The sequence below is a fragment of the Monodelphis domestica genome, chromosome X (genome assembly GCF_027887165.1).
Source record: "Monodelphis domestica isolate mMonDom1 chromosome X, mMonDom1.pri, whole genome shotgun sequence".
In the NCBI taxonomy this organism is placed as follows: Eukaryota; Metazoa; Chordata; class Mammalia; order Didelphimorphia; family Didelphidae; genus Monodelphis; species Monodelphis domestica.
This window is the reverse complement of record NC_077235.1, coordinates 47015474-47039505: the sequence shown is the minus strand read 5'-3', so window position 1 is coordinate 47039505 and position 24032 is coordinate 47015474. Positions and strand designations below refer to the sequence as shown.

Here is a 24032-nt window from a genome sequence, read left to right as displayed (position 1 = left end):
GGAGCTAAGCACTGGAGGAACAAATGGGGAATAAAGCCAGCATCCCTGGCCTCAAGGAGCTTACAATCAAATGGAGGGGACGTAAGGACAAAATGAAACAAATGAGGATAGAAAGGGTGGGACAGAGCAGCCAGCTGGGCTAGGTGGGCTGGGAGACCGTAGTGGACGAGATCCCCAATAGATGGGGCTGGGGCCAAGAGGGGGTAGAGGCCATCCTGAGGTGGACCTTGGACCAGGAAAATGAGGAGCCTAATGGCAAGGGGGTGACTTCCCATCTCCCATTCCTCTCCCATCTCAGGGCAGGGAGGGGAAGACCAATTGGCTTTGCCACCCCCTCCCCCAATTGCAGAGGAGCAAGGACATTTCTGTACCAACCTGCTATTTCAAATGCATAGTCACCACCTTCACTTTCATCCAGTCTTGTCAGCATCATTCCTGCAATTGGGAGTTTTCCCTGCCACAATGAGAAGGAAAAGGTTACTGATGACTCCCAATCTCCAAGGGCCTGGCATTCGCAGCACTGTTTCTGACTTTCTCGGGAGTCGCCTGCTGAGTTTTTGTGGAAGGGTCACAGGGATCATGCATGTGGAGCTGAACTGGGCCTCAGGGGCCATCTAGTGCAAGCCATTCATTTCAGAGATGAAGGACCTAAGGCCCAGAGACGTGACCACACAGCTATTGAGGGGCAGATATGAGCTTGGAACATGGGTCTGCTGGTCTCCATGCCCAATACCCTCTCCATGGAGCCAAGCCTCTCTTTGGTTTAGCAAAGTCTCTTCAAGCTGAATTTTAATTTGCTAAAAGAGAGAGGGAGAAAAGGGAAGACTGCCTGTAGGTAGCTGGTCAGGCTTCATTTCATTTTGAACTGTCTGGCACCTTTTCTCCCTGGATTCATCAGAAGTGGGGGAAGCAGAGCTGGAACTGACCAGGGGAGACTGAGTCCATGCCCTGACTCAAAGAACCAGGGGAGCTGGAATCTTCCTGCTACTCATGGCCACTTGAAGAGTCACCCTCTGCTCAGCAATATCCTCTCCTCTGAGGTTCACTGTATCTTGTCTGAGTCCTACCTGCTATCTATCACTTATGGACCCTTTGGTCACTTTCCCTCCACTGTACTAACTGGCTCACAGTCATCTTCCTCACTGCAGCACCCATCCCCTAACAACTGCCTTGGCCCCCTCCTACTTCAATCTCTGCAACTTCCATGACCTCTGTCTTCAGTCTACCTCAACCACACACAGGAGAGGACATAGCCAAGACCTGCCCCCAACTCCAATTTTCCCAGGTGCCAGAATTCCCAGTTAGCCATTCCTGCAAATTGGGATGGTCTGAGGCCCACCTACAAGGTGCCAGTGACTTTGAGTTCCAGTTGTTTCTAGGGCCCTGAATGAACCAAGATTACAGACCAAAGGAAATCTACCTTTTTAAGAAGTCTGACAAGATTCCTGAAGCCCACAGCCTGAAGAGTCCAATTAGGCAGAGTGGCTATCATGAGGATGACCTTTTTCTTTTCTAAATGTCAATGATGTAGGGTGGGCAAGTGCTGCTGCTAATAGTGTCTAGACACTCCCTCGGAACTCCGGGTATGGACACTTAGCATGACAGCCAGAGCAGAGAGTGCACAGGATGCAGTCATTAGGAGGAAATGGAATATGCCTTGAATTAAGGACTATTTGCCCTTATGGGACTCATCTAACAGCTAAGGGAGTCAGGTCCAGGCATGTGGGTGGGTGGGCCAGAGCTCTATCTGGCTGTCAGACAGCTGGCCAACACTTCTGGCACCATGATGACCATGACAGCAAGGATGATAATGATAATGATGATGACAGAGGTGTGGCCCATGCAGAGCTGGGGGTATCTCAATAGGGACAGGGGCTCCATCAAACAGCCACTGACCTGAAAGATAAAGCCACTCATCCGAGGACTTGCTGAAACCATGAGTAAAACGCTTGGAAATAACAAGAAATATCTTTCTTCTTTCTCCTAGAGTAGAGTGAAGGGAGAGAGAGAAAACACCATGTTCAGAAATCATCAGCCACAGCACTGCTGGGTTTGTACCCCAAAGAGATAAGGGACAAAAAGACTTGTACAAGAATATTCATAGCTGCTCTTTGTGGTGGCCAAAAATTGGAAAATGAGGGGATGCCCTTCGATTGGGGAATGGCTGAACAAATTGTGGTATATGTTGGTGATGGAATACTATTGTGCTCAAAGGAATAATTAAGTGGAGAAGTTCCATGGAGACTGGAACAACCTCCAGGAAGTGATGCAGAGCGAGAGGAGCAGAACCAGGAGAACATTGTACACAGAGACTGATACACGGTGGCACAATCGATTGTAATGGACTTCTCTACTAGCAGCAATGCAATGATCCAGGGCAGTTCTGAGGGACTTAGGAGAAATAATGCTATTCACACCCAGAGAAAGAACTGTGGGAGTAGAAATGCAAAAAAAAAAACACATGACATCACTTATCACATGTCTATAGGTGCATGGGATTTGGGGTTTAGGCTTTAATAATCACTCAATAGCAAAAATGAATAATATGGAAATAGGCATCAAGTGATAATATTTGTACAACCCAGTGGAATTGCTTGTCGGCTCTGGAAGGGGGAGGGAAAAGGAGAGGGAAAGAAAATGAATTATGAAAACATGGGAAAATATTTTTCAAAAAATAAATAAATAAAATTTTAAAAAGAAAAGAAAAAGAAATCAGATATGTTTTTTTCAAGGCCTAGATTCAAAAAGAGTGCTGCTGAATATCCAGAGCACTGGACCTGAAGTCAGAAGACTTGAGTTCAAATCTGCTCTCAGACACTTACTAGCTGTGTGACCAGGCACTTCACTCACCACGGTTGGCTTCAGCTGCCTCAATTGTAAAATGAGAATCATAATAGCACCTCCCTTCCAGGGTTGTTATGAGGATCAAATGAGATAAAGTGTGTAAGGTATTTTACAAATCTTAAAGTACTGTATAAATGTTAGCTATTGAGGGCAGCTGAGTGGATCAGCCAGGCCTGGAGACAGGAGGTCCTGGGTTCAAATCTGGTCTCAGAAACTTCCTAGCTGTGTGACCCTGGGCAAGTCACTTAACCCCAATTGCCTAATCCTTATTGCTCTTCTGCCTTAGAGCCAATCCATGGTATTGATTTTATTGATTCTAAGATGGAAGGTAAGGGTTTAAACAATTTCAAATAAAATAAAATAAATAAAAAGCCTTTCTTAATTATTCCAAATTGTATGAAACTATGACATTTCTGTGATGCTGAATGCCCAAACGAATTGGAAACTTGGAGATTCTCTTCCTCTGCCACTCAACAGGTTTGTAAGTAGATAGGCAGATGGACAGAAAGACAAAGAGACAAATAGATAGGAAGATCTCCAAAAGATCGTAGAAGTAAGGTAGGCCTTATAAGCCAGTATCCACACAGCTCTTGGGAGGCTTCTTTGTTTCCTAAAATGGATTTCTGAAAGCTAAGGATGCCCAGAGAGGGTTAAATGAGGCTGCTGAACAAAAGACAGGTACACAGCCCTAAAGCTAAGATTAAATCTTTCATTTCTACTTCTTTCTGAGTCCATAGTCCCAGATAAGAATTTAGGATTAGGAATTACCAAAATTTCCCCTTAGGCTTGGCAAGTAAATGAACTTGAACAAAACTGAGATCTAAGTAAAGGAAACAAGAGGTCTTTGTCCTCTGCCCTCTAGGCCTGAATGGCTACCTTTAGTCTATAGATCTTTTAGCAGTAAAAATAGAAACAAGTACATCTTGGCTTTGGTGCCATAGTTTGGCCAGTGAAAAGCCTCATGGTTCCCCCAAATATCCTATGTGCATGACTGCAAAGGTCCAGGTTTCTGTGCATGAATATCCACATGTACAGAGAACCCCAAAAGATTTAGTATGGTTTTAAGGTAGTAAAAGCTCATCAAGAGTTTGGGGAGAGCCTCTATTATATTGTATGCTATCCACTATTACGTTGTACCTTTTCTAGAACTTTCTTGTGAGCTTGTCTTCCCTTTCCTGAAGGGCAGGCAGCATTCCTTATGTTTCTCCCCTAATTTCTAAGTGCCCAGCACAAAGAAACGCTCAACTTCTGGACCCCAAATCCTCTCTTTGGGCCCCGGCAGGGGAACAAATCATGTCACAGTCGAAATTTCTTACCTCACTGGTGCCACCCTGCACCATTACTTGCGACATAAAGATGACATTGCCCAAGGTTTTGATATCATCTCCTTCCCAGCCCTGAATGGTTTCGGAAAGAATCTGCAACTCCAGCTGTTTTTTCTTTCTCAGGTCCTGACACTGGGCCTGTGGAGCCAAAGCCCAGCCTCTTTTGTTACCTTTCTCATTTAAAGTGCGACACACTTTCTGGGGAAAGGGAGGTAAACGATTATTGAAATTAGACGGGATTGGGGGTGATAAAAGTGGCAGGAGATTAAAGCACTCACAGTAGGGCTTGGAGGGCTAGACAGTTCCAGCTGTGTAGAAGGTGAGGCCCTGGAAGGGAGCTGCGGATCACAGAAGCTCCAAGTTCAGAGGGTCCCCTGAGGTCATGCTACTAATCCATACTGAGCTAGCCTGTGGTCCCCTGAAATCCCTACATTTTTTCCGATGAACTGCTATCTCGTCATGCCTACCATAGATTTACACAGCTGATTTTTTGCACCAGGTCTAAGACTTTATGTTGATTCGTATTCCATTTATTCTCTGTGATCCAATACATTGCTAGTCCTTCCAGCTATGTGTTATCTGTACATTTGGTAAGCAAGACATCGGAGCCTTTCTCCAGGTGACTGATTAAAATGGTAAGCAGCATAGAGACAAGCCAAGACCCCTGGGGCGCTCCACCAGAGACTTCCTTCCATTCTGAGGAGAAGACATGACTTTTCTTTTAATCCAGTTATTAGACCTGTCCCGAATCCATCCAACGGTATTTATCTAGCCTACATCTCTCCACATTTTCCACAAGACTATCGTGAAAGATTTTACCAACTGCTTGGCTAAAATCTACATTTTTCTCAGGCCCAAGTAGCTTCTTGAAAGTGAGAGAAAACCGACAATAAGAGGAAAATTACCCTAACACTGAAAAGAAAATTTTAGCCTTTATGTCACCACCATTCAAATCAATCTTGTGTTGAAAACATATGTTTTCTGGCTTACACTTTAATTAGGCCAGCAGTGGGTCTCTCTAAATAATGCAATAAATTGCATTAGGAGAAGATGAAGAAAATTCAGAATGAGCTGGGGCTGGCAAAGAATGCTAAGGATGCCAAAAAGGACCTTTTTTAGACTCCAGGCCAGAGTTAAAAGACAATGACTAGAAGTAGGAAATTGCCTACATGAAGAGAAGCAGATTTCGATTTGATGTAAGAAAAAAAACTTCCCAACAATTCCAGCTGTTCAAAAATGGATGGGGCTGCCTGAAGAGGCAGTGGGCTCCCCCCTCATTTGGAGGTTTTTAAGCAAAAGTTGGAGGACTATCAGGGATGCTGTGGAAGGGATTCTTGTTCAGATACCTGTTGACTATTGACTGAGATTCTGTCCAACTATGAGAGTCTGGGATAATTCAGTTCCCTGATGACAAACAACTCCCAGTATGCCAATTGTGTTTTATGAATATACAAATATCAAAATTCTATTGAATCTTAACAATGGAGAACAGTTTATTGGCTCCCCCGCTCAAAGTAAGTGCACACAAGAGCACATGCTGAGTTATGCCCATGGTTCAAAATGAGGTGGGTTGTTTTCATTTCATGCTCTTGCCAAAACCTTTGTTGTCTTCTTTCATGAAACCATCACATCTTTTCTCAAACCAGAGGAGGCAAAGGATGTAGTTGAAAGCTCATTAGCGTTGGAGTTGGGCAAACTGGTTTTGAATGTTGATTATATCACTTCTTAGCCATGTGGCAAAAATGGAACAGAATGGGAAAAGGGAAGAAGTAAGACCACTAAATACTTGGAGCTAAGTAACTGAAAGGAGGTTCCCTGTAGAAGGAGCTGGACCCTCTAAGGAGGGAGCACTTGCTCAGCTCCCAAAGAATGAGGATGTGGATAGATCTCACTTTCTATAGCTCTGAGGGCAGAATGGAGCCATTATTTGCCCCATAATAGAGATCTCTACTGTCTTCCACAATGCAACAGAAAACCTTCTAAGGTCTGTCAAAATGGATGACAACTCCCCAGTTTGGGCGATTCAGGTAGGCACAAAGGATATGGCCTAGCAGGAGCCTGGAAGTTACTGTCAAAGATTTTGAAGTCATGGGCAAGAAAGTGAAGACCTCAGAGATACTGGTGACACTGGCATCCCCGCTGCCCATTGAGGGCAAAGTTTCAGAAGTGAAAGGAAGGTTTGGTAAGTGAACAGCTGCTTAAGAAGATGGCAACTTGTATTGGATCTCTAGGCCAAGGTTCAAAATATAGGAAGGTGAGGCTTGAGCCAGGGCCAGGATATACTTGACAAGAGAAGGAGAAAAAGCATTTGCCCAGATTCTTACAAAGCTAATCAAAAGAACTTTACACTAAAAAGGAAGACGGCAGGAGAAACCCAACTATATGCTTCCATCAAACTCTATTCTAATGGTTGCCAAACTTCCATAGTGGTAGAACCCTTCAATTTAAACAAGTCTTCAGCAGAACTCTTACAGTAAAATCCTCTCAAATTATTATTATTATTAGTGCCTACTGTCAAACTATATAAGGTTCTTTTTAAAAAATAAATTTGGGATATTTCAGGGTTCCCTACAGCACAGTTTGAGAAATAATGCTCTGTGTCATAGGAAGAAGCTACGCTGTAGGAAGAAGAGCAGTAGAGACAGTCAAAACTTCAAAGGAAACAAATACAAAAAGGAGGTGAGCAGCAAAAACCATAGCTTCAGATAGCTGTACACAAATGCACCCAAAAGGGATAACAAGCAAGGTTTACCAGAGATCCTACTGCATGGAGGCAAATTCAACTTCAGTGAAATCACCAGGACTTTCTGGGATAGGTCTTGTGAAATGGAATATGGATTTAAAAGGACAGAACATAGTCAAAAGAAGGATAAAGATACATAAAGGCAGGGGAAGTCTAATTTTATGAAGAAGATATAGTGGCATCAAAAAAATCCAGAAACCAGACTTGAAAAGTGTGGTAGAGAGCATTTGGGTAAAGATGGAGAGAGGCATAAAACAAAGCAACATTGTCATGTGGAGTAAACTACAGACCACCTATTCAGAAAGAAGAAATGAATAAAGAGTTAAAGAGAGATATTTAGCCTACCACAAAGATAGGCTCATGAGACTTCAGATATATAGACACCCACTAGAGCTGTCTCTTCTGAAAGTGAAGCAAATAATAATTTCCTAACTTGCTTTAATAACAATAATGACAATTTCATTTTTCAAAAGGCAGATGAAGTAAAAGAGAGGAACTTCTTTTCTAGATCTGACTCTCACCAACAGGGAGGAATGATACCAAAACCTTATGGGGAGAAGTGATCATTTCAGCTTAGAATTTATAACAGAAAAGGAGAAGGAGGTTGGCCAGAGCTTCATATGCACCCAAGATGGGGAGAATAGACTTCAAAGTAGGATCCCATAAACTAAGATTCTACAGGGGAAGTCAGCCAAAGGGGCATGGAAATCTCTCAAGAATGAAGTACTAAACAATTTCCTTCCCTCGCTTGATTTTCTTTATTCTTACTCTATTTCACCCTTTCTCATTTTCTTCTTCTCCCTTTCTTTCTTTTACTACCTGTCTAACTACAGGTTGAGATGAGTTAGAATTAAGGAAACAAAGAGATCTCTTTTCTTTGTTTAGTTAAGAAAAACCCAAACTTATTATGGATGTAAATCTAATGACTTAAAGTGTGTCATTTTCAATCTAATAAAAAACATGTATAAGATTTAATGATTTCATTTATGTTCTGCCTTCTTTTTATTTTCATATGAAAATGCTTGTTTTATTTGGTTTTGTAGAATTTGAAAAATAAACTCTTGTATAATCTGTTCTCAACTTTAAAAAAAGAATGAAGTCTTAAAGAAACAAAAAGAAATAATTTGGATGAGGAAGAAAAAGACTCACAAGACCAATGGGGATAAACAGAGAACTCATCATCCAACATAGACATGAAGAAGACGTGAACAGAAGCTGAAGGCCAGGGAGGATAAAGGAAAATAAATGAACAATATAGCCCAAGGCAGTGTCAGGATCAATAAGGCTTACAATGAGCTGAGGCTGGCAAGGGATGGGTGCTAAAGGGTTAGATAGATTTTCTCTGTTTTTTTACCATAAGAGGAAGATCAAGTAAGGAAGGGATAAGACCTCTGTAAAAAGTGGTTGGGAGAATGATGAAGATAGATTATCTAGAAGGTAAAGCTGCCCAATTCTTACTTAGCTTTATTATTTTTGCCAAGCAGAATTATCTCAGGGCTGAAAAGAGCAAAAAGGGGAAGGGAAATGGGGAGTTGATATCCAGGATAGACAAAGATAGTAAGAGAGAAGTTATCTATGCTTGAGGAATTCAAGTCACCAGGCACAGATGAAGGACAACCTCAAGTCCTAAAAGAAAAGTTAGATGTGCCCCTATCAGTGACCACTGAAAGATAGTGGATGACAGGAGAGGTACTATATATAGGACTAGAAAGGGGCAAATATCTACTTCCCTCTTTTCAAAAAGGATAGAGAGTAACCTACACATCCTAGGTGAATGCATCTCACTGTGACACCTGAAAAAATCCTATAATGTGTTATGAAAGGATCACAGAGAGCCAGCCAGTTTTCGTCAATAAAAGATCACAATGGAAGGATCTCCTTTTTTGACAGAGCCACTGGTCTGGTAAATCAGAGAAATGCTGTAGATATAACGTACCTAGATTCTTAGCAAAACAACTGATAAAGTCTTTCAAGTTACTCTTCTAGAAAAGATGGAGAGATATATGCTACACAATTGTGTCATCTGTCAGACTCAGAACTGGTCAAATGGCTGGCCCAATGAATAGTCTTGAATGGTTCAATGTTAGCTTGAAAGGTCTTCAGTGGAGTGTACCAGGAATCTAGGAGTAGTCGTAGTCTGTCTAAAATTTTAATCAAGGTCTTGGATAAAGGAATAGATGGTGTTCTTCTGAAATTTGCAAGTGACACAGACCTAGGGGGAGGGAAATAGGGAGGAGGGAGACAGAGACAGAGACCGAGGCAGACAGATAGAGAGGGAGAGACAGAGAGAGAGAGAGAAAGGGAGAGAGAGAGGTGGAAGGGAGAGGGAGGGAAGTAAGGAAGACAGGGAGAGAGAGAGAGAGACAGAAGGAGAAAGAGGTCAAATAGATAGATATAGACAGGTAGATAGATATAGACAGACAGATAGAGAATACACTGGGTACCAAAGTTGATGAGGATCTCAAAAGATTCTCTCAGGCTTGAACAATAGGCTGAAATCTAGTAAGCTGAAATTTAATAGAAATAAGTAACTAATGTTTTACACTTAAGTAAAAAAAATGAAATCAACTTCACAGGACTAAGATCTGGGAAGTGTGGCTAATAAATATTCAAGTTCAGTGTTGGCAAACCTTTTAGACATCATGTGCCCAAACTGCACTTTCAAGCTGCCTGTGAGTCCCCCTGCATTACCCCAGAGAGTAGAGGAAGTGCTTGCAGTGGACTTCTGGAAAGAAGGGCAGGGCATGCAAAAAATGTCCTCAGGCACAGTGGAGAGGGGGAATGGAGAAGCCCCTCTGGCACACCAGGGCACATGTGCCATGTCTTCGCCAACACAGATCTAGCTAAAAGAGATCTGATGATTTCAGTGGACTACAAGATCGATATGGATCAACAGTGATATGTCAGCCAAGAAAGCAAATGCAATCTTAGTGTACATTAAGAGAGGCATAGCATCCCAGATTAGGGACCTGGACCTGACAGCAGTGCTATACTTTGCTCTAGTAGGATCACATCAGGAAGGAACACCGTACTTAATTCTAGGTGTCACATTTCAGGAAGAATACAAGGATGTCCAGTGGACAGAGACTCAGGAGATCAGAAACCCAATGGTAAAAAAGGTCTTGACATTGAGTCATATGATCAATCAAAGGAACTAGAGAAGAGATACCTGAAGAGGACCATACAGCTTGTCAGACAGATGCTAGAAGAGCTCACAAGTGGTAAATGGAGACACTTGTTCAGTTGGGCCCTGAAGGTCAGAACTAAAAACAAAGTGTGGGAGGTGGGAAAAGGTAGATTTAGTTTGATGCCAGAAAAACATCTTCACAATAGTGAAACTTGCCCCAAAGTGTAGTGGATCACCTTGGGAGATAGTGAGTTCCCTGTCCCTGGAGGTCTTCAGGCAGAGGTTGTTGGACAAGACAGTTTCTCTCGATTTCAAGTCTGCCTCTGTGGTACTTGGGCCTCAGTTTACACAGCCAAGAAATGAGGACTATTAGGCCTACCTCATAGAAACTGCAATAAACCAGGTTCAGAGTAAAAAAGTAAAGGCCCATCAGAGGCTCTTCATTTTACAGAAGAGGAAACTAAGGCCAAGAAAATGAAGTCATTTGGTCAACAAGATTTATTAAGCTCTTACTGTCTGCTAGACCCTGTGCTAAGCACAGGAGAAACAAAGAAAGGCCAAAACAAAGCCAAAAAAAGAGAGAGATCTTGCCCAAAGGGCACAGAGGCAGCAAGAAAAAGAGGAGAGGTGGGATACCCACCAGGCCCTCTAACTGTAGATCCAGTACTCTTTCTGTTTCTATGATGACACGTGTAAAATGCTCTATAAGAGAGTGTTGGAGAGGGAAATCAGCCTTGGAGCCAGTAAGACCTGTGAGCCCAACTGCCTGGGTGTCCCTGAGTAAACCACTTAATATCTCAGGGCTCCAGGCAACTCTCAAAGACTCCAACTTACAACGAAGATGCCAGTCTCCGTGGGTGGAGGGAGTTTCCTCATCCTACCAACAAAATCACAAGTCCTCTCCCCATTCTTCTATAATTTTGACCAACACCATGTGTGGAAGGGTCAGAAATCAACACAGCCTGCCAGTAAAGGATTATAATCTGAACCTGAGGGAATGTGATAAGGGCACAAAATAAAATGAGGGAAGCAGCAAGGCTAAGCAGGTCAAGCTTTGCACTGTGGACATGGAGCAATGGGGTCCTCTGATCCTGAAGCTGATAATGATGAGTAAGTCACTTGCTAATATTCCCTTGTCAGGAAAAAAACAGGGAGCCAACAGAGATGAAGATGCATCCCAAAGCACCCAGAGGATTAAAGAACGAAACGTTCTTTAAAGCTGAGAGATCTTCAGAGTTCAGCCACCTAGCCTTCCTGTGATCATTCCCCCAGAATCCTCTTTTGTATGTTCCTTGTCAGTTTCAAGGAAATGACAGCTTGACCACAAGGAGCTGAAAAAGATGACAACCACCCTCAAAGACCCAAGACCAAAAGTGTCCTTGGAAGAATAGGTGAGGTATCAAAACCCAAACCTTCATGAAGTACTTTTTTCCTTCGTGGTATTATAAGGGATTTTTACTTCCTTTGCTATGAATGAACTTCCACCTTGTTGCCTCTTGGTAGCCGGCTCTGACACTCATGTCAGGCTCATTTCGGTGACTCATGAGTTGCAAAAAGTCTAAGGTGGTCCATGCTGGGGTAGAGGTAGAAACAAAAGGAAATCCCCCACCTACACGTTAGTGCTTTATGTGGCAGATATTGAAAACGCGTTGACTTCATACTCTAACGTTTGCAAGCTTTGATAGGTAAGCACAATTTTTTGGAATATGGAGAAGACAAGAGTTAAATGAAACCTGAACACAGTGGTGCTGCCCCTAAGCCCACTGTTTCCACTCTTGAGACCTTTGCATTTGGAACAAAGTGTCAGCTTTGAGTCACTGGCTTTAGGGACACAGTACAGAAATGGGGACCATCACCTACCACCAGTGACTTGAATGATCCAGTAGCTTTTAGAACATCCTGGTGGTCCGGATGAGATTCCTAGGAAAAGAGAGAAAACTCCTTCATTTTCTGAACCACTGTACTGGGAATCCCAGCATCCCATTCTCTTCCATTACAAGAAGAATTCAGATACATCAGGCAGTTAGTTTCATATCACAGATCTGTCACGAAGAAGTCTCCATTTAGATACCCATAAGAATTCTGGGTGACAAGTTGCTTTGCTTCTCCCCCAAGCAACTCTCTAGGTTTTATGCTACAAACACTGCATCTCCAGTTTGTATCAGTAGTTGCCACACTAAAAGTTCCCTACATCAATGACATCAGAGGTTCGAACAAAAGAAAAGGAAAGAAGGAGAGAAGGAGAGAGAGAGAGAAAGAGAGAGAGAGAGAAAGAGAGAAATAGAGAAAGAGAGAAAGAGAGAGAGAAAGAAAGAGAGAAAGAAAGAGAGAAAGAGAGAGAGAAAGAAAGAGAGAAAGAAAGAGAGAAAGAAAGAAAGAAAGAAAGAAAGAAAGAAAGAAAGAAAGAAAGAAAGAAAGAAAGAAAGAAAGAAAGAAAGAAAGAAAGAAAGAAAGAAAGAAAGAAAGAAAGAAAGAAAGAAAGAAAGAAAGAAAGAAAGAAAGAAAGAAAGAAAGAAAGAAAGAAAGAAAGAAAAATAATTCTTCCCAGGGGAGCCATCATTAGGCCAGAATGCCAGGAGTGAGGGAACTGGGGGCACAGAATGGTGTTTAGAGCAGCCAAATCTACTTTTTAAAAATGTGAAGTTTCAGGGGAAGTGAGGTGGCTCAGTGGCTTGAGAGCCAGGCCTTGAGAGAAAGGAGGTCCTAGGTTCAAATCTGGCCTCAGGAACTTCCTAGCTGTGTGACTCTGGGTTAATCACTAAACTCCCATGTACATATGTATTCTCATATGTATCTCCACTGGAGACCTTTCAAGCTGACATCGAACTAATCAAGACTATTCTTTGGGCCAGCCATTTGACGTGTTCTGAGACTGACAGATTACACCACTGTGTAGCATGCATCTCTCCATCTTTTCCAGAAGAGTAGCCTGAGAGACTTTATGAGTTGCTTTGCTAAGAATCGAGGCATGTTATGTCTACAGCATCTTCCTTGATCTACAAGACTAGTGGCCCTGTCCAAAATTGAAGAGGGAGGCCCCATTCCCTTACCGCTCTTCTGCCTTGGAACCAGCGTGTCCACAGTATTGATTCCAAGATGGAAGGTAGTAAGGCTTTAAAAATGTGATGTGTTCCAAAGCATGTGATACTTACTATAAGTCCCAACCTAAACCCAACTTGGAAAATGTCAATGTTTCCTCCCAGAGATTACTTCTGAAACAAGGCCCCAGGATCTCATGGAACTTATAACCCAACGCAAGTCATCAAAGTGGAAAATCTGAATCGATTCCAGAAGGCTTAGCTCAAGTCCCAGATGACGGATCTAGCTGGTTACAAAAGAAAGGCAGAGCTACCTGAGTTCCCTTTCTAATTTCTGGAAGTCAATGTCACCACAGGGAAATCTGAAATCTTCTCCTTCAAGCCATCCTTTGGTGACAGAATCCAAAGTTGGATGGACTATGGGCACAACCCAGGACAGATATATAAGCAAGCTCAAAGCTAAGAAGCCATCACTGGCTTTGGAAATGGGAAGATAAAGGCATTCCCTCTGGGCTTAAATTTTGTGCGATTTTTTGAAAAAATATTTTCTTTCATTAAATGTGTTGGCTTTCAACTAACTGGAGTGCTCTAGGTTACTGGTAAAGGTAAACAAGCGGGTGGCTGAATGGCTCGGGCCCCAGTGTAGAGTGAACCTGGAGTAGCCTCATCTGGGGAGCCTACTCTGCTGGTGTTTGTGTTCGTACGATGAGGGAGCAAGGAGAAACAGGTCAGACTCCTTCTGCATTCAGCAGGGTGGAGAAGACAGCAGGAGTTGGTCATCGAAGCTATCATTCTCATGTTCTCATCCACCATTAGCTTAGCTGCCCCATTAAGAAAGTCAGAAAGCCAGAGAAAGCCTCTGTCCCAGCAAAAGCTGAATGCCAGAGGTTCGGGAGTTCTCTGAGGGTGGGAGGGAGGAGATAGGCTGCCAGGGCCAGGAGAGACACCAAATGGAAGTGCAGAGGGCTCCAGTGAAAGGGAATGTCGGGGAGGAGGTCCAAGCAAGGGAAGGGTCAGGGGATTGGGAGAGGGGGTTCCTTAGTCTGGGCTATTCGTTCCTGAGCACGCACAGGACTAAGTGACAGTAAAAGTGGATTATGATGACAACTGGTGATGGGTAGCCTCGAATGATTCAGCTGGCCAGAGGTCAGCTCCTTGCTGACTCCAGCACCCTTGGCCCAGAAGCGCTGCCTCCTGGATTCGGGCAGGTCCTGTACCCTGAGAATGTGGTTTTGCACACGGCACATGCTTTCAGTCCTCCCCAACACCGGCTAGCAGAGAAGCACACAGCCTCTTTCTTTAAAGTTAACCAAGCCTTTGTAAAACCTCAAACCCTTTCCCCAGACAACAGGAAGAGCAACTAGGGTAAATGCAACCTCCCCAAGTGGGCCCTCTTTCCCCACCTACAGCCACAGAATACACAGACATGATCACACAAGACTAGGCACACAGTAGGTGCTCATGAAATGCCTGAAATATTTCCAAGAAGAATCAAGAGTCTGTTACCCCCACCCAAGGCCTCACCCAAGTCCCAATTACTCAAAGGAGGCTGTTGTAGCTTTAGTACAATTATCCTGGGCAAAATACAGATTGCACAGGTAAAGGCGTGCCCTTCCTTCTTTTCAGAGGTGGGGGCCTATGGGTATGGAGCACTTGTATAAACCATCAGATTCAGTGCTGTGTTGGCTGGCTTTGCTGAACAGCTTTGTTTCAACCTTTTTTATCCTTTCTGCTAAGGACTGGAGAGAAGAGGGAAGGGATCCCCTTGGAAAGCAAAGAGCCAGGAGAACAAAAGAGATTGCTAAAAAGTGGCAGAGAGGGAAATTGTGGTGAACACGTGTCAAATGGGCATATCTTTGTACTTGGGCAGATGAATCCATTTCTGAGTCTACACTTCCCTGAGAAGCATCTGAAATTTTTAACACAAGCTCCAATGTCAGACTATGCTCAGCTTGAATTGAATTGTCAAAATAATAAAAAAGAATCAGAACAATAAAGCTCCTCCTTTTGCAGCAAGCTCCAAGCTGCCTTCAGTGATAACCAATGTGGGCAAGAGGGAACCTGGGACAAGACAAGTAGGGAGAAAGGCCTTGCTGAGACAGCCTCCACTCTGGGGTTGCTACTTCACAGGACTCAGGGTGTAGCTGATTCCTTTCCTCCCCTACAGAGGATAAACTCAGTAACTGGGGAGGAGGCCAGCTGGGAGCCATGTAGGGGGCCAGCAGGAGCCCAAAGGCTCACAAGGAGATCAGAACATGGTCAAAGGGTCCTACCCCCACCTCTTACCTCCATGTGCCGCTCCAGTTCCTGGAGAAGAGACACATATTTTTCCAGGCGCATGAAGGGCTTGCTGAGGTTGGTTGTCAAAAGCAGAATCCCTGGATTGGCTGCTCCCTGACTCTCCATAAATTTTTCCAAACTGTCACTAGGAGGAAACAGAAATACCTTGCATTTCATGAGCCATGGGGAATGTTACCAGGTGTATATGCCACTATTTGCCCATAGGAGAAGCCAGCCCACAAGTGCTCCCCAATGGTAGCCTGCCAAGTGGAGAAGGAGAAGAAGCATCTAGTATGTGCTAACCTCTGTGCTACGTGTTTTACAAATCTCACCTCCTCTGATACCCCCAACAACCTTGGGAGGTAGGTGCTTTTTATTATCTCCATTTGACATATGAGGAAACCGAGGCAAAGGTGAAGTGACTTGCCCAGGGTCTTCTATCCTTTCTGTCACCAGTCATCCATGACTCTTCTCCATCCCCCAAACTCCATATTCAACCAGCTGCCAAGTTTTACCAGTTCAGCCCCTACATCTCTCTCATTTATCTACCTCTTCCTCTGCACTCAGAACCACCTCCCTAGTTCATGGCCCTCATTATCTCTCCCCTGAATGACTGTAATAACCTCCTAATTAGTCTCACTTCCTCCACTCTCTCCCCTCTTCAATCCATCCGTCCTCCAAACTGGAATCTGCAACCACAGTTTGGAACATGGCATTCCCTGGCAGAGGCTCCAGATTGGGGCACTGTTATAATACCAACTCTGCTTGGCATTTGGAACCCATCACAATCTGGTTTCAGCTGACCTTCCTCAACTGGTTTCCTATAAGCTAGGTGGCACAGGGTGCCACAGAGTGCTGGACCTGCAATCAGAAAGATCCAAATTCAAATCATGCCTCAAACACTTAGCCAGGTAACCCTAGCAAGTCACTTCACCTATCTGCCTCAGTTTCTTCATCTGTAAAATAAGGATAATAACATCACACACCTCCCAGAGTTGCTGTGAAGATCAAATGAGACAACATACATAAAATGCTTTGTAAACCTTCCAGGGTTCTGTAAATGTAAGCTATCATCACATTTCTAGCCCTCCCAAATTCTCTGGCCAAATAGGTCTCCCCGCTTCTCCCAGTATGAGACATTCCATCCCCTGCCCCCCACCTCTTTCTGCATTCACCTCCATTCAGGGATCAGCTTAAGTATTGCCTACCCCTTACTATCTCTTGCATTATGCCTGTCCTGGACTCCACCGCATCAAAGGAGAGGTAATGAGAAAATAGACATAAAGTTCGGGGTTTGCAGAATCAGCACCAGATGGGATGGCAAAAAGGATTCCGACAATGGTAGCCAGGAGGGATGGTAGAGGCTGGGCCTCCGTCTGGCTAGACTGGCTGCCAGATTTGAGCCAGGGCACTTGAAGCAGGAATCTGCCTCAACCTACGGACTCCATACAGCCAACTGGCCCTTGTGAACATTTGCTGCTTTAGCTATATACTCTCACTTGACCTTTCCCCCAACCTTAGAGTGGGTTTACAGCTGGAAGGGGCCTTGGTCCCATTTTGTGTAAGAGGAAACTAAGGCATAGAAGGATTAAGTGACTTGCCCAGGGTCACAAGGGTATCTAACTATTTAGACAAGTTTCCATCTCATCTGCACACCCATTGATTCCATAAAATCCAGGGGCTCCCTGGTACCTCCTGGAACAAACACCCAATCCTGTCTGCTTTTTAAGGCCCTTCCTACTACTGCAGTCTGTCACACCTTCCTCTCTTCCATGCCCACGCTGATCCTGGGACAGTGACTCCATACTGTTCCTTGCACAAACCGCTCCCATCTTCCCCTCCTAGCTTCCCTCCTTCAGGTCTCTGGTAAAATCCCACATTTGGAGGGAAGCTCTTCTTTCCCCAGCCCTCTCAAGGCCAGGGCCTCCCCCTGCCATTCTTTCCCATTGTCTATATGTGATCCTTTGTGTCGAGTCCTCCCCATCAGCCTGGGAGCTCACTCCTCCTGGGCCTCTCTTTGCATCTCCAGGGCCTGGTGCAGAGTAGGCACTTATTTGGGATCTTTCTCTGCTTTCCCCCCTCCCCTATCAGTGCCTAGAACAGTCCCAGGACTGACTAACCTCACCAAGGTTAGAAACGCCAAAGAATACCCTAAATCATGCAGGCAGAGAACAGTCTCAGCCAGCCAGGTTTTCACAGCCATTTTTGGTATTCTCATTCCACCTAGAGGCCTGCAGAAAGAAGTTCACCTACTGCATGAGTGACAGGCAGGGCCCAGTGAGCATCACAGCTTCTCCGCCCTCTCCTTCCTGTTCATTGTCCTTCTGTCATCTACAGCTCAGAGTCCCCTCCCCCAAAGAGGGCAAGAAAGAACCACTCATGCATTTTCCCTCTTGGTCCTAGGCAGTCCCAGTGTGTGTGGAGAAAGTGCTGAAAGTCTTCCTGTGTCACCTGTGTCCTACTTGGATCCTACCATAGCCTAAATAATCACAGAATGACTGCAAACAGAATTCCTGCCCAGAGTACTCAGGAAAATGACTCCACTTGATCATCACATCAATTCTACTGATGAGGAGGTAACTGAGACTCTGAGAAGGGACATGATTGGCCTCACTACTGCATGGAGCAGCGCCTTGCTATAATATAATGGAGGGGGCAGCTGGATAGCTCAGTGGATTGAGAACCAGGCCTAGAGATGGGAGCTCCTGGGTTCAAATCTGGCCTCAGATACCTCCCAGCTGTGTGACCCTGGGCAAGTCACTTGATCCCCATTGCCTAGCCCTTACCACTCTTCTGCCTTGAAACCAATACACAGTAGTGACTCCAAGACGGAAGGTGAAGGTTTAAAAATAATAATGATATAATGGAGAAGCCAGTTCCCCTCTGCTAGCCTCGGTTTCCTCCTTGAGAAGATGGGCATAACAGTGGCCCCTACCTCAAAGGTAGGTTGTTGAGGCCCATAAATGAGCTACATGTTCCAGTGCTAAAATGAATAGGAATTGTTGTTGTTGTTGTGATGCTTGCACCTAGTGTTTATTCTGGGCCACCTTGGATCAGGGTCATTGCTTGGGGAAGAACCCAGGTTTCCTGATTTCATATTCAAACAACAAAGTAATCATTGTTTATAAATAAACCAGACATTCCCACCTTGGGTTTTATGAAACTTCACAGAACTTTCCAGTATTTCTAAGTGGTGTCAAATAGTCCAAAGATAATTCTCACTCAGTGATCAATAAATGTAAGAGTAAATGACCTTTTTAGATGGTTTGAGGTAGGGAGGAAGAAGGCTGGAAAGGCAGCAAAGAGAGAACCGAAAGACCAAGATGGTTGAGAACATACAGACAGAGGACATGGACCTGACCTGCCAACTTTGCCACCTGCATGACCTCAGGCAATTCACCTCATCAGCTTAGACCTCAGTTTCCTTTTCTGTAAAATGAGATGGCTGAACTAGATGACCTTGAAGGGCCCTTCTGGCTCTCAATTTATGAACCTGCAATCATTGAATGAAACTTTCAAAAAATTGTGCCTTTAGGGGCACCTTCTAATAGGTTAGAAGGAATCTCTTCTATTACAAACAGGCAACTCCAAGTCCTGACCCAGGGAAATGAGCCACCAATAAACGAAACTGGAGCATGCATCATTAGTTACAGGTGAAACTTGCAAGGGCCCGAAAACCCGTTTCGGCACAATGCACCCTTTGTCATTTCAACTGTGTCATCTCTTCTGGCTTTTTTCCCTCAAACTCTACTGGGCTCATAGTTTTTTTCTCTTAGATCAAAAGGAAGAGAAGCTTCCCTAAGGAGAACAAGTACTATAGAAATCTTCATTTCCATCTTTACTTGGGTTATGAGTCTCTCCTTTGGTACATGTGAAAAACGCCCCAAACTGGCAAGAGAAAGCAAGTGCAATGGAAACTCCAAAGTCAGGCATATTGGAGGCTGGCATGGAAGCAGCTTTGAGAGGTCACTTGTAGCCCGCTTCTCTCATTCTACAGATAAGAAAACCGAGTCCAGAAGACAGAGGAATTTGGCCAAGGCATAATAACAAGTTAGCAGTCCTGGAAGGCCTAGTTCCGGCTCTGCCCCTGACTAACTGTATGGCCTTGGACTAATCACTTGGCTGAGCCTCAGTTTCTTCATTTGAGGTAGGGGAGAGGGTGTTGGACTAGACAATCTCTAAGGTTCTGACATTCTGTTTGTTACTAGCAGATGAGGTTGTACTCTCTCCTGTATGCCTGGTGGGGAGAGCCATGGGAATGACACAAGAATAAGAGATGATAAATGGGCCTTTCTGACTGCACACGTGTCCACTAGGCCAAGTCCTTCAGATCTCTTGTATGTTCCAAAAACCAAACAGATACTAATAGCAATGCAATGATCCGGGACAATCTCAAGGGACTTATGAGAAAGAATGCTCTCCACCTCTAGAGAAAGAACCGTGGGAGCAGAACTACAGAGGAAAATGTGACTTATCACTTGTTTATTTGGGGTTTTGGCTTTAAAGGATTACTCTTTTACAAAAATGAATAATACAGAAATGGGTTTGAGTGATAATATATATACATATACATATACATATGTATATGTATAAACCAGTGGAATTGCTTATCAACTCTGGGAGCAGGTAGGGATGAGGGGAGGAAGACAACGTAAATCATGGAATCGTGGAAAAAATTTAAAAATAGATAAAAAATTTAATATAAAAATAAGAATAAATATAAACCAAGCAGATACTTTATACATGGGTGTCTGAGGTATGCTAGAAATTGACTACTGAGGAAACAATGAAATCTGACATGTTGATACCGTGAATTTCTTGGAGGAGGAGGAGAACAAAGGTCAAATGACCCCCAAAAAGCTGAAGATCACTGCTAGAGCATAACTAGGAAAAAAGGAGTAAAGAAAAAAGGAAAGGCAAGAGCAAGAAAAGAACATCTGGCAGACAGCTAGGTGCCTCAGTGGATGGAGAGCTGGGTCTACAGATGGAAGGTCCTGGGTTCAAATCTGGCCTCCAACACTTCCTAGCTGGGTGACCCTGGGCAAGTCATTTACCCCCCATTACCCCCCTAGCCCTAACTGCTCGTCTGCCTTGGAACCAATATAGTATATCAACTCTAAGGCAGAAGGTCAAAGTTTAAAAAAAAAAGAACATTTGGAGAAGTTCACTTGGGCTGGGTCTAATTGGTCTTGTGGATATAGAGACTAGGAAGAAACCAACAAGCACCTCAGGCAAAAGGGCACCTTCTTGGGGCCCAGTTTCAGCCTGAGAGTCAGGATTTTATGATGAGGTGGTTGAGAAAAGAGCGTGCAGCAAGGCTACACTCCCAAGGCTGGCTCCAGAAGAGGAGCCTTTAACCCCGTAGGTGGTGGCAGGGAACAAGGGAGAAGGCCCCCTGCACTTCCTCACAGGAAGCAAGCACAGCCATACTGACTGGACAGTCCAGGCTAAAAATAGCTTTGCACCCACCACAAAGGGAAAGCATGCTGGACTTGGAGGCAGGAAGATCTGGGGTTAAATACTGCCTGTAGCACTTCCTAGCTATATAAGCAGGAATGAGTCACTTCCCTTTCCTGAACCTCAATTTCCCCATCTGTAAAACTGGGATCAAAACACGTGCAGTAACTCCCTGTCAGAGTTCTTTAAAGCACAATACAAAAGTCAGCAATGGTCATGGTTGCCATCATCCCTTCCAGCATGAGCAGGGCCACTGTCTGGCTGTGTTGTCTCTGTTGATTATGTGGCTCGGTTCTAAATGGGTCAGAACTTCCTACATTATTCATTTGGGAGAAGAGTCTGCCCTCAGCAGCCAGAATTAGGCAAGGGACCAAGCAGCCATCGCTGGACATTTCCCCTTCACTACAGCTGCCACAGGGTCATCCCAGGAGTTCCTTTTCTCCTGTGGGCATGATTTTTCCTGAAAACAGCAGGAGTTCCTAGGGGTGATCAAGGGAGTCCACATGGCCTTCCCACATAGACTAATTCTGCCTCAGCTCCGCCCTACCTATCACCTGTAAGCCAAGCCAGCTTACAATGGACTGGGGTGAACACAAACAAGGAGCTTGCTGTCCCAATGTTCCTGCCCCCAGGAAGGCGAGGTTCTGGTCCAGGCCAAGAAGCATAGGTCCAGGAGGGCTAAGGATTACAGCATCTGTCCAGGCCTTGGGTGGCCTAGTGAAATTGTGGCTGTTGAGGGCCTGAGGTTGAGGTTGAAGTGTGTCCAAGGGTGAACCCAAAGAAAGACCAATCTGCTTTGAGAGTGAAATATGATGTCCTTAGTGGCGTCCCACATGAATCCTACATGATAGCAGAAAGGCTTTCAATGGCTCAGTCCCCTTCAAGTCCAGAGCTCCAACCTGCACCTCTATAAGGGCCCTAGGCTTCTTAGATAGGCATCCGGCCTGCCAGGATCTACTTGTTTTCCTTTGGGTCATTCCACAGGTAATCCCACTGGTGTCTTCAGTGGGAACCTGTCATTTTAACCCAGACTCAATTCTGAATCACTCAGAAACTAACAGCAGACTGATGATCAGGACCCTCTGTTTCTCTCACTTCTCCTCCCTTTGACCATTTCATTTGAGAAAAGGGACTGGCCTCTAAAACTGAAGCAGATGGAAATATCACTAGGAAATGTTGGGCAAAATAAAGAAACTATAATGCAACATAGTTAATGTTCATTTGTGATTTTCTAGGTCAAAATATTTAGCCTAGAGGGACTGATTTCTATTTGAATTGGACAACACTTGTCAAAAGGACCAGCTTTGCTGCTAATTTGCCATGTGACCTTGGCCAGTCCCTTCCACTTTTCTGGGTCTCAGCTTGTCCTGATGTCAGAGGAGGGGAAACTGGACTAAATACCCCTCAGAACTGAGACCTCTTTGAGGTCACCAGACAGTGGGATGGGTGAGTAAAACAAATGAAATTAACTATTTAATTAATTTGTTAACAGAGGTCCTGGGGTCAAATGTGGCCTCAGACACTTCCCAGCTGTGTGACCCTGGGCAAGTCACTTAACCCCTACTGCCTAGCCCTTACTTCTCTTCTGCCTTAGAACCAATACACTGCATTGATTCTAAGAGGGAAGGTTTGGGTTAAAAAAAAGCACTGAGGAGGGTGATTTGGTAGGGGATGTCAACATGAGGCATTCTTTACCTGTGCTGAGTTATGACATTCACAGCTGAGGGATGATTAGCACAATAAGTGAGATACAGAGATTTAAACTGAGGCATGAGAGACAGCAGGCAGCCTCCAACTTTCTGTTGATTCTCTGGAAGTCTGTTTCAAAAAGAGAGTGAAAGAGGAAAAAAAGTTATATTATTTAAGTAACAAATACCTGAGGTTGATTTCCATTAAAACAACAACAACAACAATAATAATAATTTCTAGGACTTACTATGTGCTAAGCACTGCATCTTGCACCAAACCTGTGAACTGGGCACTATGATTATTTCCATTTTACCACTGGGGAAACTGAGGCAGATAGTGGTTAAATGACTTGCCTGAGGTCACACTGTTAGTAAGCGTCTGGGGTTGGATTTGAATTCAGGTGTTCCTGAGTTAAGGCCCAGTGCTCTCTCCAGTGCATCATCTAGTGTCCAAGGTACAAACAGGCTAATCTGCTTCATCAAGTCTCTGGCATGTCCCCTACAACCATCGCTCTCAGGTAGACCAGTAAACGAATGTTGACCACAGGTACTTCCCCCAGCCTTGATGGTCACTCACTGCCAATACTGGCATCACCTGCATTCTCTTGGCATCATTCCTCTCCACTGTGGTCAAGTAGGTAACCAAAGCAGACAACCCGTCCCCAAAGGATCTTTCCCATGCCTCCCCCCACTCCACAGCCAATTTCCAGGACTTACTTTGCACATTCCTCCAAGGCCTGGCACAGGGTCTGCTGAAATGTGCACACTTCCTCAAAGTTGCCCAATAAAGATGCAAATTCCACAGCACTCAACCTGGAGGGGACAAGATGTCTGATTAGAGTCTGAGACACACTGGTGATCTACCAAGGGCCTGGCTGAATGGTTCAAAACACTGGCCAGAGGACCCGAAGCCAAGAGCTTCCAGGGGTGGGCCTGCTTTCATCTGTGCTCTCTGAGGCATTCAGGGAACAGACAACTTAACCTATTCCCCTCAGTTTCCCCCTTAAGCAGAACAGGGCCAATGTTCCTAAGAAGGAGTAAGTGGGCTGTATGTAATCAACACATTTAACAACTTCATTCTGGGGGCTCCACTGGGATCTTCCTGTGCCCAGAGGACATGAAGGCCCCCAGCACACTAGGACTACCTAGTATGGAGGGACAGGAACAATGGGTGTGTATGGGTGGCAATATGCATCTTAGGAGAGGATGTCCATACTAATGATCCCCTTGGAGGATATGAGTGTTTTCCAAAGGCTTTCTAAATCCCAGATGCTTAGAGAATAAGCCTGTCTCAACATCTCCTGAGAAAGGTGAAAAACAACCGCTGGGGACATCAAAACACTTGGAGCATGTAAGCTCCTTGAGGACAGGGACTATTGTGCACAGTGGCTGGTACCTAACATAGGAGCTGACTAATAAAGGCTCACTGATTGGCTGATTGATCTAGAAGAGGGCCTGTGTGCTCTTCCCTCAATAGGGGGCCCAAAAAGCAAAGCAGTTACTTGGTGGCCCAAAGATTCAACCCAAGCA

General features: G+C 44.5%; 1 protein-coding gene across 8 annotated transcripts in view; it reads right to left on the bottom strand.

Annotated features, from left to right (window-relative positions):
- Nucleotides 1-24032, bottom strand: part of ARHGEF6 (Rac/Cdc42 guanine nucleotide exchange factor 6) — a 151401-nt gene that overhangs the window by 16708 nt on the left and 110661 nt on the right. For all 8 annotated transcript variants that reach the window (XM_056808869.1, XM_056808872.1, XM_056808870.1 and 5 more), the window contains 7 exons: nucleotides 23220-23315; nucleotides 22510-22632; nucleotides 15364-15502; nucleotides 11900-11959; nucleotides 4161-4307; nucleotides 1897-1983; nucleotides 376-454 (listed from right to left, as the gene is read on the bottom strand). In XM_056808869.1, coding sequence (XP_056664847.1) covers nucleotides 376-454; nucleotides 1897-1983; nucleotides 4161-4307; nucleotides 11900-11959; nucleotides 15364-15502; nucleotides 22510-22632; nucleotides 23220-23315 — 731 coding nt within the window. The remainder of the gene's footprint in view (nucleotides 1-375; nucleotides 455-1896; nucleotides 1984-4160; nucleotides 4308-11899; nucleotides 11960-15363; nucleotides 15503-22509; nucleotides 22633-23219; nucleotides 23316-24032) is intronic.